This window comes from Pipra filicauda, unplaced genomic scaffold (assembly GCF_003945595.2).
Source record: "Pipra filicauda isolate LSUMZ 115617 unplaced genomic scaffold, ASM394559v2 scaffold247_size1415610_pilon, whole genome shotgun sequence".
In the NCBI taxonomy this organism is placed as follows: Eukaryota; Metazoa; Chordata; class Aves; order Passeriformes; family Pipridae; genus Pipra; species Pipra filicauda.
In genome coordinates, this window is record NW_024104362.1 from 1 (window position 1) to 18,152 (window position 18,152).

Consider the following 18,152-nt stretch of genomic DNA (forward strand, 5'->3'; position numbering starts at 1 on the left):
CTGGGTGCAAGCACTCCAGAGGATGCAGAACTATAAATGTGTAGTAGAGGCTGTTCTGTGGCAAGGTGGTGGGAGAAGGGCTGGCAGAGAGAAGTCCAGAGCTGTGATTTCCTTTCCTTGTTTTTAGCCAGTGATGGACAAATGTGAACTGCATCCTGAATATAGGAAGCAGAGACCAGAACTGAGGTTTGTCCTACCCCAGCCCTGCTCAGCACTATGATAGGCCACGAGAGTTCACAGCTGTGGTTTTGGGTGCAAAGGGACTTCTACTCTGTGCTTTGGTTTGACTGTAGTGCTGTTGTTGCGTGCTTAGCATCGTTCAAACAGGCATAAAAATGCAAGGATTCAGGCAGAGTTCAGGGACTTTATTTCATCTCTGAAGCACCACAGGTCTCAGACAGGATCCAGGTGGTTTTTGCTCACAGGAGCATCCTTTACTGCTTTACTGTGTTCAGTCCTAACCGTTCAGACGTATGGTAAGTCCAGGATTCAGATGCTTCCAGGTTCGGCACTGCTGTAATAAGGGGTTTCTGACCTGTCCCCTCAGACTTTAGCCCTAAGAGATGCATTCCTGGGTTTTGCCCTAAGCATTTAAACCACAGCCAAATCTCAGGGGAGTTCGGGGCTTTGCTACCTATTCAGTGAAGTCTAGATACAACTACAGTGCCATCATTAAACGTCTGCCACATCTTCCTCCCCATTGCAATTCGTTCAACTGAAACATACTGGTTTCCTGCACTTGTGCTGTAAGAAAGTTACTACAGTTTAAGAAGTTTGCTGCATTTAAAATATATTTAATCCACTATAGGAGTTTCCTTCTTACCAAATGGTTACACGCTTTCTGTAATGGTCTTTGAAAAGGTTAGTGTAAAAGCCATTCGACAATGTAATTGCATTAGAATGAAAACTGCAAGGGACTTTTCAGTTTGTAGGACTTACCAAAGACAGAATGTATTTCAGCAATAAATTATCCTGTATTATACCAAGGCAACAAATAACAAAAATTGCCCAATTATGGCTTGCAAATTTTCTCATAATAAGCAATTTAAAACAAACCAAATGTAGGGCTGTTAGGTCAGTATTTGGTTCTGAAAGCTCAGGCCAGTTTCAGAAACAATGAATAAACAATTTCTATTAGCTGGATCTAACTTGTAAAACTGCTAGGAAGAGCCAATTTTGAAGAAAAGAGGTAAAATTGAAGATTACTTAAGATCGCTTGTGACAATCACAGCAGAGAATTCCATAGCTGTGAGGTATCAGGCTTGCTTTGTCATCAAAATACTCCGGATTCACTGGCCTTAATTATTTACCTAGACTCTTTGTATTTCAAAAGTGTTTGATTGCTTTTCCTGGAAAGGCAATGTCCAAATATCGCTACACTTAACTAGTTCTGTCAGACTGATGTGTCTATGCCTTCTTTTTAAATATTGCACCCATGATCTTATTTTATCAAGAATACCATTTTTCCTGCACTTAATGGTACTACCTTATTTAAGTATTATCACAATTTCCAAACCAGAAAAACTTATCCAAAGTCACTTTTTTCCCAAAATATATAGGATGTTTTTGCAGAAGTTGTATGAGAGCCTGAAAAATTTAGACTCAGAAGTGATCAGCTCAACTTAGAAAATCAAATGTAGGCTTCCGGCTTGTTTTGGTGTATTCGTAGATAGCTCTACATAAGTAAATGCCTCATCTGCAAGCAAAAGTATGTTTGTGTTATGATCTCTGTCTGTGCTGTGAACTGTTGGGTTATATCAGTAAATGAGCACAGGCTCTTTTCCTGTGCTGCTGTACTTCTAATTCTGGAGCCACCGATGAAGAAGGTGATCTGTGTGTCTCTGTATTACAAGTTTTCGTCAATGGCATTCCTCTGAAGCTTAAATACAATTATAATCTATTTTTTTTAGTATTTCAGTGTATGCTTTTATATGTGTGTGTGTGTGTATGTTGTTGTTGTTGTTGTTATTATTATTATTATTATTATTACCCTTTTAGTGGTTCAGGTTGGATTTCCTTGCCTTGGAAAACAAGATGGGGTTGCTGCGTTTGAAGTGAACGTGATCGTAATGAATTCAGAAGGCAATATTATTCTCCAGACCCCTCAGAATGCCATCTTCTTTAAAACCTGTCAGCAAGGTAACACTAAAGAGAACATGCTGTTAGACCAGGTCGCCTAACTGTAAGACCTGTAAGACCAGGTCTTATGTTTCATTCAGGATAAGAGCTAGAGAGGATGGAAATAAAGCATTCACAAAAAGTGTAGGAATTGTGGTGAATTCCAGGCCATTCTGTTTCTGTGTGCATTTGCTGTTTATTTAGTACATGTTTACTAACCCTCTTCTTACTGAACTCCTTTAGCAGACTTACACTAGGTTGAAGACATTGCTCCCTCTTCCTATTCACCTTCATCACATCAAGGACATTGATAGAGATGTATCATATGAAAAGCCCCTGTTAGCAAATGATTTGAGGTGCTTGGAGGAGAGCTGGTCCTATGAAAGCAGGCTGAGGTTAACATTTCCAGAAATGGCACATAATTTGGAGAACTGAACTTCTGGGAGCTGTAGTGGGGACACTAGTATCCGTTAATGCTGTCAGTGCCTTAGTTCCAACTTGGTGCCCTTAAATCTCAGCTTGCACATCCAAACTGAACACAAAAATACTAAATCAAAAAATTTCTGCAAAAGTTGGCTTTACCTTCTCTGTAGCTCAGATGCAACCTCTTGGCTTTGGATACAGGTAAGGTGGTGGAAGTTGGTGTTCAATACTTGCAGTTATCAAGCAGTAAGCACAGAGAGGACGCGCTGGAAGAAGAATGTCATGAAGTTATTGCAGTGTTTGCTTGGAAAGGAGAGCACTTGTTTAATCAACCCATCTATGAACCATAAACACTATGTAATAAGACTATAATTATCACTTTAAAATGAGGCTGTGGAAATTGAAAAATCAGTGTCTAAGATAAGACAGTTATCCCATATCATGTGCAATTGCGTCAAATTAACCCATGACAGGGCTGATATACATAGAACAAGATTGTTATTCTTCTCTGATTAAGTCTTCATTCACAGTCTCACAATTTCTTCTCCTCACTCTTTTCTCTAATTGGCTGTAGCGTGGCTTCAAAGAGCGAGCAGCGGGAACAGGAGCTTTTTATTCTTTGAAACCTCACTACACCTAAAAAGCAAAGCTGCTTGTCTCCTTTGAAGCCTTACAGCTGCCCATTAGCCCATGGAGAGTGGAGGAGGAGGAGAAGTGAGCAGAGAAAAAGAAAGGAAAAGGGAGGCTTAAAGGAAGCAAAATCAATCAATCAGATCTAATGTATGAAGTTGTGTGTCTGTGGTAAATACTACACAAAACTTTTTATTCTTTTTATTTTCAGTTGAGTATCTTTTAATAAACTTTGGAAATAGCATTGGAGGTATTATAATAGGAACAACAGAGTTACAGGTTTGTATTGTGGAAAACAGTGGCTTAAACAGAAAGGGCTCCAAAATCAGTTTAGTTGTAGCATTTGTCCAAGTTATCATTTCTGTGTTATTAGTTGTTGTTACTGTTTTTACATGAGTTGTAATATTTAAAAATTAAGCAGTATTACATCCTGTGGCCTCTTAAGAAACCTGGGGTTGATTATTGTCCCACTCTTTTGTTCCTGGAGCTAGCTGAGAGACACAAGGATGATTTTCCAAACTCTAGAGGTGTGCAGAGGAAGAGCTTTCTCACCTCATCTTTTCCAGTCCATATTGAGATAACTCCCATTCCTTCCCTGTGTCTGGTAAGGTGAACATTGCAGTGTTTTGGGACAGATGCTGGCAAGGATAAGAATGTCCTTATGGGTTGATGTTAGAGTGGAGGTCAATTTTCTTCCTCTGAAAGACATCATGTGGTGAGGAGCTCCAATTTCTCCTGCCAGGGCCATGGTCTCTGCTTCCAGTTATTCTTGACCATACAGAAAGGCCTGCACCAGAGGAAGTGAGGGGAGCAAGGGAGCAATTTTGTGGAATAAGAGAGGATTTGTTGTGGCTAAGAGGTGGCCACACAAAAAGTTATGTTTTCCTGTTTTTCTACTTGAAATGGTATGTATTTAAGCTTGCATTCTTTGTCATGAATAGCAGCTCTCCATTCAGTTAAAAAAAGAGAAGCATTTCCAGAAAGAGTCATAGAGTACGGTGTTGGAACACAGCTGGACTGAAAAGCCTTTCCTACTATTACTACTGCTGTAAACAACTTTACTTGTAAGGCATTTTGTTTTACCTCAGAGTTTTTGAACCTTGTCATTTGGAGTGTCACATGGCAGAGTATAGAGATGAGAAGATCATGCCTACCACTGATCACTAGTAATGTTAAGTTTTTCTAGTGTGAATAGGCAGCCTCTCCTGCCTGCCTTGTTCTCTATGAGGTGTCTGGGAAGGTATTTTTGAGTAATTGCTTTTTCTACCCGGCAGCCGTGGTTTCATAGAGTTCCATAGGGTTTGATTTAGTTTGCGTCTTGTTCAATGGACTCTGGTGTTTTGAGGATAGTGGTGGAACCCAGAGGTATTTGTCATCTTTGTATAATCCTGCCAGTGTTGCCAAATGCTTTTACCAGTATTTGATCAGTAATTGAGATATGAATGAGAGTTGGATTATGATATAGGACCATTGTGCAGGAATGCTTTCATCTTCCTTTCTGGCCTTCTTTCATTTAGCCTTGCAGCTGACTCTTTCATATGAATACCAATTTCATCACTTTGTCACCCCAGTAGTAACAGATGAGGTAATTAATGCAATGCAAGTTGCACTGCAGTCTACTTTAGGCTGCAGAAATTGAAACTGGTCCTGCACACTGAGGGAAGGTCTAACCAGCCATGCAAGTACTGCCCTGAGTTGCCTGCTCATTTCCACACAGAAAAGAAAGTGGATTGAGCAGAGCATCCACATTGTTCATGCACTCATGGAATAGTAAAGCGGGGAAAATGCACAGTCTGTCAACAAGCACATTGTGCGTTTGAACACGTGATGAAACCTCTATTTGTAGACTACTAAAAAAGAAACTAATTTCTCTTGAAGAAGTCATAGCTGAATTTCTATTTCTTCATCATTTGTCTGTCAGCAAATATTTTTACTGTTGTGTCAAAGAAGTATATTGATCCTACCGAGAGCTGGCTGACAGCATTTAATTAAGATTGTTGTTATATTTTATGAAGCGGAGTGTCCAGGAGGATGTAGAAATGGAGGGTTTTGCAACGAAAGACATGTCTGTGAATGTCCAGATGGATTTTACGGGCCTCATTGTGAGAAAGGTAATTAAAAAAAAAAAAACTCAACTGTCTTCTTTACTATAACCTCAACAAAACTGTATCTCCTGCATCTCTCCTAAAATTAAGAATGGCCTATTCTGAAGATTTTGTATATTTTGAGTCCACACCTGTAAGAGAATTACTATTGTCATCTGTCATCTAATGAAAATATGAATTACTTACAAGAAAAATGTTTTCTCTTTAACACATTGCTTTTAACAAAACCTGACACAATAATTAAGTGATCCTTAATCACAGGAAATCCATCTGGCAAAAAGATTAAATAAAATTTTCTGGTAGTGAGGACTAGCTGGAAAATGAATCGCGGGATTTTAGTTGCTCTGTATTTGTTTATTTGGAGATAAGATCTGATTTGTAGGCAGGTCGAAAGCAAATACGGGAAAATGAAGGAAAGACTTTCTCTTTCCCCTTCATTAGTGGATAATAGCCCCAAATGATATTTCCAGGAGTGGAGGACCAGGGAATTGGTGTGACTTGGGAAGGAAACTAGATCTTCTTGCTATCCCTCCCTTCCTCATCACCCAGTGGCAGTCCCTCTCTGGGGTGACGAAATGGAGCAAACTATCCCCATGGACATCCTACTCCAATGCAATCCTTCACTTCCAGATGCTCTGGCTATATCAGAAATATTAATTACAAATGATCAGAGACTGTTCTCTGGCCTGGGGGCCAATTGGCACAACTTACATTCAGATGTTTAACAAACTCTTACCCTCCAATGAACCCACTACAGACTCCCTCTTGGGAGGAGTCTATGGCCACTGCTCATCCCAGGACCATGCTCAGGAGGGCTTGCTGGTCAACCAGGGACAAAAACAAGCCAAGAGAGGCACCAACAATTTCACAAGATGGATGATCCTTTGCCCCCATTTGGCCTCATGCCTGGATGCTGTCTAACTCACTAGTATGGACCCAACCTTACTGCATGTTCCAATTGTGGGCAATCACAAAACGAAGCATTGCCCCCTGCCATGCCTCCCTGAAGAGCCTTGTGGGCTGGCCACAAGGCAGAGAGGTCTTAGGAGAGAACAGGTGCTCCAGAGAAGCTCTAGGGGGAGCCTCCAGTGAGGCTCTAGAGGGAACATACAGGAGAGTTTGGCCATGCAACAGGCTTCCCTAGCCTAAATTAGGTAGCCGTGTTTATGCTCAGGTATGCAGAGGGAAAAGGGAAGGTTCACTGTAAAGCCTACCTGGGAACCCCACATTGTTACTGACCCCTCTGAGATTGTCCTGCCTTCTCAGCTGAAGCACCAGAATCCAGTTACAGAGAGGACTTGTCTGGGGGTATTTTAAATATCCAGAGGGTGTAGGTGTATGTGGGTACTTTGTGCTCCTCTGTCTGGTATTAAACGGTACAAGAAGCAGTTTCTGCTTACATATAGAATCAGATTTGACCTTAATTTAGCCTTCAGTTTTTAGTAACACTGTACTCAAATTGCCAGATACAAAACAGAGATGTGATAGATTTAACCCACTAACAGAGGCACTTTGCAAAGATGACTTGGAACAATCAGCAGAAGCAAGAGTAGCTTAAGGAGCTGATGTGCTGTGTATTTAAATAGCCAGTTGCTATCACACCAACAATGTTGTTTCTGTTCCTCCTGCTCCTCAGCACTGTGTGTTCCTCGCTGCATGAATGGTGGGCTCTGCATCACCCCCGGCCTCTGCATCTGCCCCCCAGGATTCTACGGCATCAACTGTGATAAAGGTAAGTGCCAGCTAAAACCCCCCAGGCTCTGCATCCAGCAACCTCTCTTTATTCACCTGTGGTAGTTCCCCTCTAGGAGTGGATTATGAAAAGTCAGGTAAGCAATAAGTAAATAAGTTTTAAAAATTCAGTGATTCTTCAAATACATGCTCTAGCACAGCCTGGCAACTGCTGAAAAAATACAGGGATTTCAAGGCATTTAAAAGGTAATTTAGATAACTGCTTCAGTTGATTCACTGAAAAGCTGTGGGACCTATCACAAAAGTCACATATGTCATGGGGGGTGGGGAAAAATCTCTGTTTGAACTCTAGTTACCTGTAGTAAAATTAGTTTTACTAATTATTTAGTACATTAATGTGCTGCATCTGGACTCATGAAAAAATAAGCAGGCTATTCATTTTTTGTTGCTGCATTGTGACTTATGAAGGATAAAAATGAACTGTCAGTTGTTCAGAACAGTAATTTGGAATAGTCCAAGCTACCATGTGAAAAAAACCCAAGTCCTGCAGAAATATAACTGACCTGTGCATGGCAGAGCAGAACATCATTCTGCATTTATTGTTGCAGAACTATATGAAGTAAAGACTGAGTGAAAAGGTCCTAGAGGACTTTTCGGCAAAATAATAGAAACCTTCCCATTATGCTGCACAAGCTGTTGTTGTCAGTGTCTGCCTCACTTGTATTTAGTCTTTGAACAGACTTTTGCCACATTTAAAAAACGTTTCAAAAGTGCACTGCAATTAAATGTTCCCAATGTTATGAAGGATTAATGTGAATTCAAACTGTTTGGTGAAAAGTTATATCTAACACAATGTAAGTAATTTGGCAGGTGAGAGACGGAGCATTTGCATCTACGTCACCACACAGGAAAACTTGCAAAGGTTTCTTTCTAGTCAAAGCATAAATTAAGAACCGTAGCGAAGTATCCTCTTGTAGAAGTAGCTTCCAGTCCTAGGTTGTGCTCCTTTCATCAACCACTGGCAGTTTTAATAGCAATAGGACCTTAATCGTTCAAGGAGCTTTTTATGTGAGGATTGATAAAGATGTCACACAGTCTGTCCTCAGAGAGCTCATTGCTGTATTATTCATGTGTTTCTCGCTGTATTGACTTGTGTGTGTGCCCATGTAAAGCATTATGTAGGAATAACCACATTTCAATCTTCCTATATAAACCAGATGAAAAGAGGTTAATCCTACTTTTTAAAACCTACTCAATGTTTATTTATGATGAGCAGCAGAAAACATTAAGTCCAAGTCAGGCTTAATTCATATTAATGACTTAGTTAATTCCTTTTTTATTTGTTTCAGCAAACTGTACAACAACCTGTTTCAATGGAGGGACATGTTTCTATTTGGGAAAATGCATTTGTCCTTCAGGTTATGAAGGAGACCACTGTGAAATTAGTGAGTAGCATCTCTGTGTCCTTGCTTTCACTTACGTCACCCTCTTCTAGTGTCAATATCTGAATGATGACATACAACCTGCCTCTTCTGGGCTCACAGCAAGGGTCTCACATGGTAGTTTGGGACCTGCAGAGTCAGGTATCACATGCCTCCTAGTGAGTTTCCTACTTATAAGTTTGATTCATTACTAGACCATCTCATCCCCTGCCTCGTTTTGTTTTCACTAGTAACCAGGCCTGGTAACAATCCTGAAGCGGTAAGTGTGCAAGCAATACCCTGTGACAGACAGATGTGCTGCTGCAAACCCACATGAGGCATCTATTTTCAAACATTATGGCAAATCACTCTTGGGCACAGCAGATTAGATTTGAGCCCACAACTCTGAAAGGGCTACTATAAGTTGGGAATGAAAGGGTTTGGGGTAAAAGGAGGATTGAACCACAAGAGCTGAGAGCTTTCATGTGACATATTAAGTTGCATTGACAAGGCAACTTGGGAACGTACAATTGGATCTCATTCTTTCTGGACTCTAGAGCTTTTAACAGGACACTGTGCAAGACAATTCCCCTGCTGTAAAATAACCTCACTGATGTTCCCCAGCACCTTCACAGGAGCGTAGAGACTAGCATTTGGTCTGGGATATGTAAATGCTGATTTCTTAATATGCATCGAGACAAGCTCTTCTCACAAGTAGGCAATTTGTATCACTTTGGAAACACTTGGAAATAAACTCTAACTTACTGTCAGCCAGTACAGGACAATAAGTGAATTACTGTGCAAAGAAAGAACACAGATACTGTAAGACCTAAGCTTTGTTTAGTATTTATGTGCAGATAAACAGTAGGTGTATGTGTTTCACCATATCTCTGTGCATTACAAGGCATTCTGTAACGCCTTTTTACCTTATCATAACTTGAGCCAAACAGAAGCAGCAAAGCTTTACTGTTTTTAAGTTTGGCATAAATTTGGATCACATACCACAAGAACAACAGTGTGGGTTTCCACTGGATTTACAGTGGTTTGCTTACATCAAGTTCAAATTTGACACTCTAACAGAACCCCATTGCTTTCTTCTGTCCCCAAAAAGTCAACTTTGTTGACATTTTTCAGATGAAGATTAACGTTTGATTCAAAGAGAGAAACTTCTTTTATGCTGATGGTGTTTTTTTGAAGAGAATTCTTAGAACTGATATTACAGCATGTATAATTAAGGGCAATACATTTAATTGGCCTGTCTGAGGAGCTGAAGCTCATTGTTGTCGACTACTGCTTGGGATAGGTGCAACTGCTTTGACTTCTTGCAAAGGCTTACCTGTGAAACTCAAATTAATTAAAATACAGGCAATAAACTTGTTCCTGTACAAAAGAAAGAAAAAAAAATCAGGATGACAGTATGCTAAGAGTTAAATCAGTGAGAGCAAGGAAAGCTATGCACTTGCCTGGGCTCTTGAAAAGCTGGGATGGCAATTGTTAAGCCGAGATTGACAACTGCTACCACCCCTGGGCACTGCACCAGTGCCAGCACAACAGCGTAAGGCTGCAAGGAATGCTAGACAGGGCTTTGAAACACCAGAAGAGAAACACAACTCAGTCTTGTCTCTTAGATCCAGGGCCAGCTACATTCAGTCATGGAGGTCTTAAAATAACAAGGGGAGAAAACCTTTGGACATGCAGAAGGCCATCTTCTGAAAACTGAAAGGTTTTGTTGTTTTTTTTTTTTAATATTGTGTAAAGGTTTTGAGTGTTTGTCTAATAGTTGAACCCCTCTGTAAGACTCCTGGGAAATGTACTGGATGTCTACAATACCAACAAGCATGCGCAGTCTTCCAGATTTTTTCTAGTGATAGGTATGCATTGTCTCTAATTAGTGTTTCACTTTGATTCCAGAGAGTTTTATTTTGTTTTAGATTCCTCCCCTATTTGTCACTAGCTGTTTTGTTGCTTTTTCCATTTCTCAGTCAATAACGGAGAGAATTATTACTCTTTCCTTCATTCTGTGACAATATCTTAGTCCGAAGTTAACTGAGCTGTACTGAGTACAATGTACTGAGTACCAAATGCTTGCCTAATGCAACTCAGTGGAAGTTGCTGTCACATCTCGTGACCCGTATTTTCCAGACTTATTTCAAGAGCTAGGAAAATTCATGGATTTCCTTAGCTTTGCTCCTTTTGATCATTAATTACTTGGAATGCAAATGTTTGAAAATTAGAAGACCTATAGGTTCCCTCTCCAGAGGCTTCTGCAGGGAAATGATGTTTTTGCAGAAACTCTCCTTAGCACAGTTAGTTCCATCAGCAGTTTATTAAGTGTTTTTCGGGGCTATTAGAATAATTATGTACATTAGGAACAAGTATTTCCTTTATATCGACAGTACATATGTGCATTACAGAGGTCTGCAGAGGTTGAGGGCAGATCAAGCACTGCCTGGGGTGTTGAGCTCCCAAGGGGGCAGTCTGTGATCATGAATGAGATTTTCAGCACAGCCAGCTAGTGTTGATGCTGAAATTATCACGTGCAGATCTCTTGAAAAAAAAACGCAAAAGGAAATTAAATTAAAGGAAGCAGTTTGCCACTCCAGGTTCCACTTTTTGTTTCCTCACAGATCCAGGTAATATTAGTGCTAAATATAGGAAGAGGGGTTTTTTTGTCTCTTTTCTGAAGAATCTAGAAAATGTAGTGGCATTGGAAAAGACGAAAAATGGTTTTGGACAATAATGAGAAAAGCTGCACTAGTACATATGGGTATCAAGGAGGCAAGGGACTGATGGTGCAGTTCCTGGTGGCCTGAGAGTGCCGAGGGAGGTGACAGTGAGCCTCCCTCAGCCTGGGAGTGATTAAGCTATGGGCTCTGCGCTCCCCTTCCTAGAAAGAAGATTTAATTAATTAAGTAATGCAGACAAATTCGAAGAGGGTATTGACAGTCTAGTGATGGGACATTTGTTATTAAGTTTGAGGAAGGTCTTTGGTGTGAGCCATGCCCAGCAAGAACTTGACTGTGGATCTCCTCCACCAACGTGGGCCTCCTCCATCACAGGCAATCAGGGCCAAAGAAGCCTTCCTACAACAGCACCACCAGACCCTGCCTCTGCCTTTGGCAAAGCCTCTGTGTGAGGGAAAGTAATTTCTGGACCAGGAGCCTTGAAAAACGTCTGCCAGTTCTAATTACTGTTAGCAAAGTTGCTCTATTCTCATCAAATAGGAAAGAAGGGCATGCTTTTTTAATGTACCCTTAGTTTCTGAGCTGCCATGTGGAACATCTCTCATCACACCATCCACAGCACCATGGTACTCCACAGCCTCTGATACAAGCTGACAGGCCAGGCCAATTTATTGTCTGCAAGTAGCGGCCATACCTGTCAGTCCTTGAGTATCTTGGATGCCACCAGATTTTTTTCTGCTTGTGCCCCCAGGTTTGGATGCCACTCCTTGCACCTGCATAGTCTGGGCAGTGCTGCCTCCCTCATGAAGGTTGAGGAGAGCAGGAGGCAATACTGACTGGTCACATGGGGGATTCTGCGAAGTCAGAGTGACACAACTTGCAAAAAAGCTGCAAAAGCTGCAAGGTCACATGGGCTTTGGCCATGCCAAATTATTGTCACATTTTCAAAGCAGAAGAATGCATATAAATTGGAAGCACAGACTTGCAGCAGAGTCTTCCTGGTTACTCTTACATCAGCATCTGATAAGTTTTTCAGGTACAAGGCAAGCTTCTCAGACACTTCACCGAATCACAGAACCACCGAATCAGCCAAGTTGGAAAGGACCCACAAGGATCATCGAGTCCAGCTCTTAGCCCTACACAGGACCATCCCTAAGAGTCACACCATGTGCCTGAGAGTATTGTCCAAATGCTTCTTGAACTCTATCGGACTTGCTGCTCTGTGACCCTGCCTTGTCTCCCTGCCTTGAGATTTTAAACTTGGTCACTTCGTGTTTGCTGTGGCCAAGAGGGCCACCAGTCTCCACTTTGCTCGGGAAATCCCCTCTGTTAACAAGCAGCAGATCGAGGAGGGCATTCTTTCAAGTCGACTCCCTTAGGTTCTGTTCCATAAAGTTGTCATTCAGATTTTTTAGGAATCTTCTGACCCAGGTTGTACCAGCTGTGTGATGCTCCCAGTTAATTTCTGGCAAGTTGAAGTTCCCCGTAAGGACAAGGGCAGTTGACTTGGAAGTGTCCCTTAGTTCCTCAAAGAATAATTCATCAGTGTCAGCATCCTAGCTGGGAGGTCTATAGCAGACTCCCACAATGACATCCACATGATTTGTTTGCCCCTTGATTCTTGCTCAGAGGCTCTCAACAGTGCCATTGCCAACTGTGATCTACATACATTCTAACCCTTCTGTTACATACGGTGCCACACCTCCACCTCTTCTGCCCCGCTTATCCCTCCTGAAGGGCCTGTAACCATCCAACAGGGCACTCCAGTCACAGGTCTCATCCCACCAGGTTTCATTTATGCCAATGGTCAAACTCTGGGACTGGGCCAAAGCTTCGAACTCCTCTTGTTTGTTCCTCGTGCTATGTACGTTGGTGTGCACAGGTTTCAGGAGTGGTACATTGTAGCCAACACCTTGTGAAGCAGATTGAGGGATCCCATGGAAGAATCCTCAAGTGCTCCTTTCCTCAAGTTTTGGCACACCACCCCATCTCTCATCACCAGCCTGGTTTTGTCCTTTTCCCCTTTCGAAGCTAGCTTGAAGCTCTGTCAATGAGCCCCACTACCTCCGGCACTAAAACTCCTTTTCCCCTCTGAGACACGTGCATCCTGTCAGGTGTCAGTAGACAGGTGTTGAGTAGATCATCCCATGGTCAAAAAACCCCAAATTTTTCAGAGTACGCCAACCTCGGAGCAACTCATTGACCTTATAGATCTACCTATTTTTATCAATATTATTCCTCATTACCAGAAGGATCAAAGAAATCACTACTGTGCTCCTGATCCCTCTACTAATCATCCCAGGGCCTGAAATCTCTTTTGATTGCCCTCGGACTTCTTGTTATTTTGTCACTGCCAGTTTAAACAACCAATAGTGGATAGTAATCAGAGGGCCTTACTAGACTGGAGAGTTTTCTAGTCTCTTCTCTGAGCCCATGGGAGACAGTAGGCACAGAGGACTAAGACCATTGTCTCTGTGTTTTCAATTTCTAGGTAAATGCCATCAGCCCTGTCAAAATGGAGGCAAATGTACTGGTAGGAACAAATGCAAGTGCTCCAAAGGCTACCAGGGAGACCTGTGTTCAAAGCGTAAGTACCAAAGCCACTCCATCAGTCTTTGTTGTGGGAGCATCGATCCGGCTATACAGTATCTGTTTATATAACATCAGCACTAATTGTTTGTTGTCAAAGTATTTCAAGTTATTTAACTTTCTGGACATAGAGCATACACCAGACTTAAGGGAATTATGAAACCAGAAACACTTTTTTTTACTAAAGTCTCCTCACAGTCTCTTCTGTTCTCTGAGTTTCTAAAAACCATCAGTATGTCAGCTCAGCAATAGTAGTTTAGTAATAGAGAAATGCTTGATAAAATGTCAATACTTCACCACATTAAAATCCAACAGGAACATTTTGTGTGAGGGGTTCTGTGGGCTGCCCTCTTCCCACTGGTTCTGGTGCATGCTCTGGAACAGCTCTGTTGTTCAATCTGATTCTTTCTGCCAGAGACTGAGCCAGACCTTGCAGGTAAAGGGGAGTGTGAGGATTGTTTCAGGGCTCTGCACGCACTTGGTGGAAAGGCACAGATGTATTATGAGAGGCCCAGCCTGTGCCAGAACCAACCCATCATGTGGAACAGCAGGGAAAGCAAATGTGTGACTGAGTCTGGATGAAAAGCCAAGAGGTCAGGCATATGTGCTTGCTTTTTTACAGCTGTCTGTGAACCTGGCTGTGGCCTGTACGGCACCTGTGTGGAGCCCAACAAGTGCCAGTGCAAAGAAGGCTGGCATGGGAGACATTGCAATAAAAGTAAGTGATAAACAAACCTGAGAGTCATATCTGAGGTCTTATGCACCCAATGATGAGCCTTTCCAGCATTATTAATAATACCACACTCCATTTTTTTCTAATCCTTAATCCGAACAATAAAACAAGGATTTTCAATACTTCATCATTTTAACTGCTTAAAAAAATACTTAGAATCATTTGAAACTATTTTGCCAAGATCAACCTTGTATTAGAAATTCCAGAATCTGGTATCGATCAGATTTCTAGTTGACCTGGCCTGTCTTTCACTCATAGTATCAAAGGGATACAAGTCCTTCAGCACCCCTCAATGATCAGCTAGCTTTAAAATGTTGGGAAGGCATTTTCAGAAATAAAACTCTGTCAGGTTTTAAAAATTATTAAAACTCAAAAAAGTGAAATGTCCTTTAGAAACTTTGGGGAAGACTTGAAGACTTATGCAAGATCTGTTCTTAGCAACTTTGGAATTTTCTCCTCCTCTTCCCACCCATGCATACAAAATGTATTGTCCCAATATTGTCCCAATATTTTATCCATAGCATACAAAATATATTGTCCCAAGCAAAGTTAAAGTCCTTAAAATGAATTTCTATTGTATTTATTGGTCCATTTACCACCTCTTATAGCAACTGATCATTTTACTGGGTTTAAAATGGTACTATAAAATTATTTGAAATACAATTGGATATATCCGGTAAGAACTTCAGATTTAAATTTATATTTCATGTGCCACAGTGCTGCAACAGCTGATCTTTAATATATAACCTTCATATACTCCCATGAGGTATTAATGTTTATCACTGTTAGCTGCCAATTCACATTTAGTGTTTTAAGTGTCAATAATAAAAAATCTGAAAAATTTTGCAAAATATTACATTGCAACATCAACCAAATGTTTGCTTTTATTAAAAGCTGATGATGCCTGTGATTTGTATTATATCAAAATGTATTGTGATAAATATAGTATTTTCATTTCAAACTGAGTATTACCTAACTAAAATGGATTTTGCTGTGAAAATTAGGTTTAGGGAGTCCACTTTTCTATTGTTAGCTAGTGGATTTGTGTTTTAATTATTCATGCTATTCTCTGAAGGAGAAATGCTGTAGGTTATGGCTAGAAAAAAGATACATGGAAATGAACCAATATGAACTGCAATTCATAAGTTCAGTATGAACTTTTTCTTCTTGTCTTACTCCTCTTATAAAGAACTCAGATAGCAAGTGAAAAAACCCACATTCTCTAAGTGACCATCCCCAAAGAAGTAATCACCTGTACAACAAAACCAAAGCTCATACCTGCCTTGTGATGAGAACTAAATAGTTACACATTATTGTCAACTCCAAGGTTTTGCATCCTTCATTATTTGGAGTTTGGGTACAGTCCTGCTGTGTTTAGTACTCCAAAACTCTCTTTGTATTCAGCAAAGAAACTGTGAATAGGACATTTAGGTAACATTCATCCCCATTTAAGTGCCTGTGTAGGGCTTCAATTGCATATACCTGTGCATGCACTGCAATTCACTCCTTTGAACTGAAACCAAATATCTCCCAATCTTGAAAGGAGATTTATAGTTAATTTGAGAGACTTGTTTCATATTCCATCAAATTAATGGCTCCTCTGTAAAGCTGTTATCTTAAAAAGGAGTGGTTAAAAAATTGAACGGGGGACTCAGTTTTTCAAAGTCATTTCCATGAGCTTTAAGTAATGAGATGGATAAATGAACCTATAAAGAATTACGACATAATACTTTGGATTCCATTTTTATTGTTCACTTTCATTTTCCAAAACAAAGCAGCTCTAAGCCTGTTTCAGAGTGCTTTTTTTCCTCCTAGGTGTTTATGATCACTGCTGTTCTTTCTCTTTGCATTCAGCCATAAAACAAAGCCTAGCTCAGGTAGCTGGTGCAGATTTTCCCCAGAGAGCCTGTTGCTGGCAGATCATCATGACTGTCACCCACCTTGCACGGGCAATGCACGTGTGAACCCAGGGCTGAGTGACAGCCTGGGTGTGCTGATGGTCTTCTGGGCTCCCTGGCCAGTAGAGAGCATCTTTCTGTCTGGCAGGACCTCGTTCATCCCAAGGGGTAACAGAGGTGTGAGTGCTTCTGTAAGGCATAGCAAAACCCTTTGTTCAAATGTGGGAGACTGTTCCCACTTGAAATATTAGCTGTGGATCACAAGCCCACTTCTGTGGATTCTTTTTTCTTGAACTGGATAATTTTCCAGGGTACGGAGGCAGCGGTTTGAGCGCCCTGAGGCCAGCAGGCAGCAAGCACAGGCAGCACATGCCTTCGCCGAAAAGGGCCGAGGAGACGCATGTTCCACCCGAATCCAATTATATCTGGTGAACTCCAACACCTGAAATGGTTTGTGTTACACAAAGTGCATAGCCTTCGTTAACCTCTCATGGATTGAATGTTAAAATGCTGTTCATTACAGTTAAGATTACTGGCTGGAATTTTATTAGCTTCATTATAAACCACTGAGCTGACACTTACTATTCCTTTTAAGTTTTATAAATACTTCTGTAGCATGATTATATAGGCTCCTTCTTTCAGTGCTTTGGATGGTGTTTTGTACTACAGTTACATTTAAACTTCCTTTTTTGATTATATAGCTGCAAATATTCTCCAAAATTTAAGTAACAATATTCAAGCAGAAAACTTTGTAGATGCTAACCTGAATAATTTCAATGGCTACAGATTTAATTTGCTTAAGAAAAGAAAGGTGCATGTTACAAATGTTTACAAATTGTGTATTTAGACTTTTCCCTAAGAAAAACAAACAAATAGATAAGTTGCGTAATTTAAAAACTGAATAACTCAATTCAATGTTATTTTTGGCCTTACAGTTTTGTGAAATACTGTGTATTAAAAATACACTGTAGTGGTGCCATTTAACCCACAGAATATATTGTAAACAAAGTAGAACTGTAATGTATATGAACTTTCTGCATCAGCTTGAAGCAATATAATATATTGTAAAGAAAACAGCTTTTATGTAATAAACTTTTTATACTGGCAGTTATATATAAAATAAAGATGCTGCTTTAGTTTTTCGAGTACTGCTCTCTGTGGCCTATTCCAGTCTCATCAGCACTGGGTTGGGACGATGGCTTTTCTAGAGCACGCTCATCAAACAGTGGCACAGTGGGATTGGTTTCCCTGTCTCTGCTTTTACCACCACAGCTCTTAAAAATATTTCAGAAGAACAACTTCTTCTTGTGCCTTTGCCAAGGAGGGGATAGCACTGAAGGCCGGGTGTTTCTCTCCCTGTCCTTGCCATCCACCACATCCTCCTTTTATCCTGGCTCTGCCAGTCAGCCATGCCAAGCTGGTGTGCCCTGTTCATGATGCCTCAGGTACTCAAGATATTCTTCTTAGAGCCTCTGTCTAAGCAGGCAATAGTCCAGCCCTGGCTGTGTTTCCTGTTTAAGGGTGATGCTCCCACGTTGTGTTGTGGTCGGACTGTAGAAGGTTTTGGGTGCTGCATGTTGCGACAGTCGAGGGCCACACAGTTTGTAATGTGACCTGGCTTGGAAGCAAGAAAAATGCTTTCTGTTTGCACTGAAGAGCAATAAATATACAACAGATTATTTCAGACCCTTGCTATACTACAGTTCTGGCAACCTTATCATAAATAAATAAATAAATAACACATAATTGTAAGCATAAAATTAATGAGTGAGAAGTTTTGAGTTACAAGGAAGAAGTCCAGTGTATTAAACTGACCTTCCTGGTCTCTTTAGTCAATGGACCCTTAAGCTAAGACTTGC

The 18,152-nt window shown here is 40.8% G+C and overlaps 1 protein-coding gene across 2 annotated transcripts; it reads left to right on the forward strand.

Annotated features, from left to right (window-relative positions):
- The first annotated feature begins 1,720 nt into the window (after window positions 1–1,720).
- WIF1 (WNT inhibitory factor 1) lies at window positions 1,721–17,441 on the forward strand. 2 transcript variants are annotated; one of them, XM_039381922.1, is made up of 7 exons: window positions 1,721–2,139; window positions 5,187–5,282; window positions 6,913–7,008; window positions 8,318–8,413; window positions 13,565–13,660; window positions 14,285–14,380; window positions 16,604–17,441. In XM_039381922.1, the coding sequence occupies exons 1-7, from the start codon at window positions 1,932–1,934 to the stop codon at window positions 16,723–16,725; spliced, it is 810 nt and encodes a 269-aa protein (XP_039237856.1). In that variant the 5' UTR covers window positions 1,721–1,931; the 3' UTR covers window positions 16,726–17,441. The 2 variants fall into 2 exon arrangements, with proteins under 2 accessions (XP_039237856.1, XP_039237857.1); XM_039381923.1 differs by lacking the exon at window positions 5,187–5,282 and having other exon boundaries at window positions 1,730–2,139.
- The last annotated feature ends 711 nt before the right edge of the window (window positions 17,442–18,152 follow it).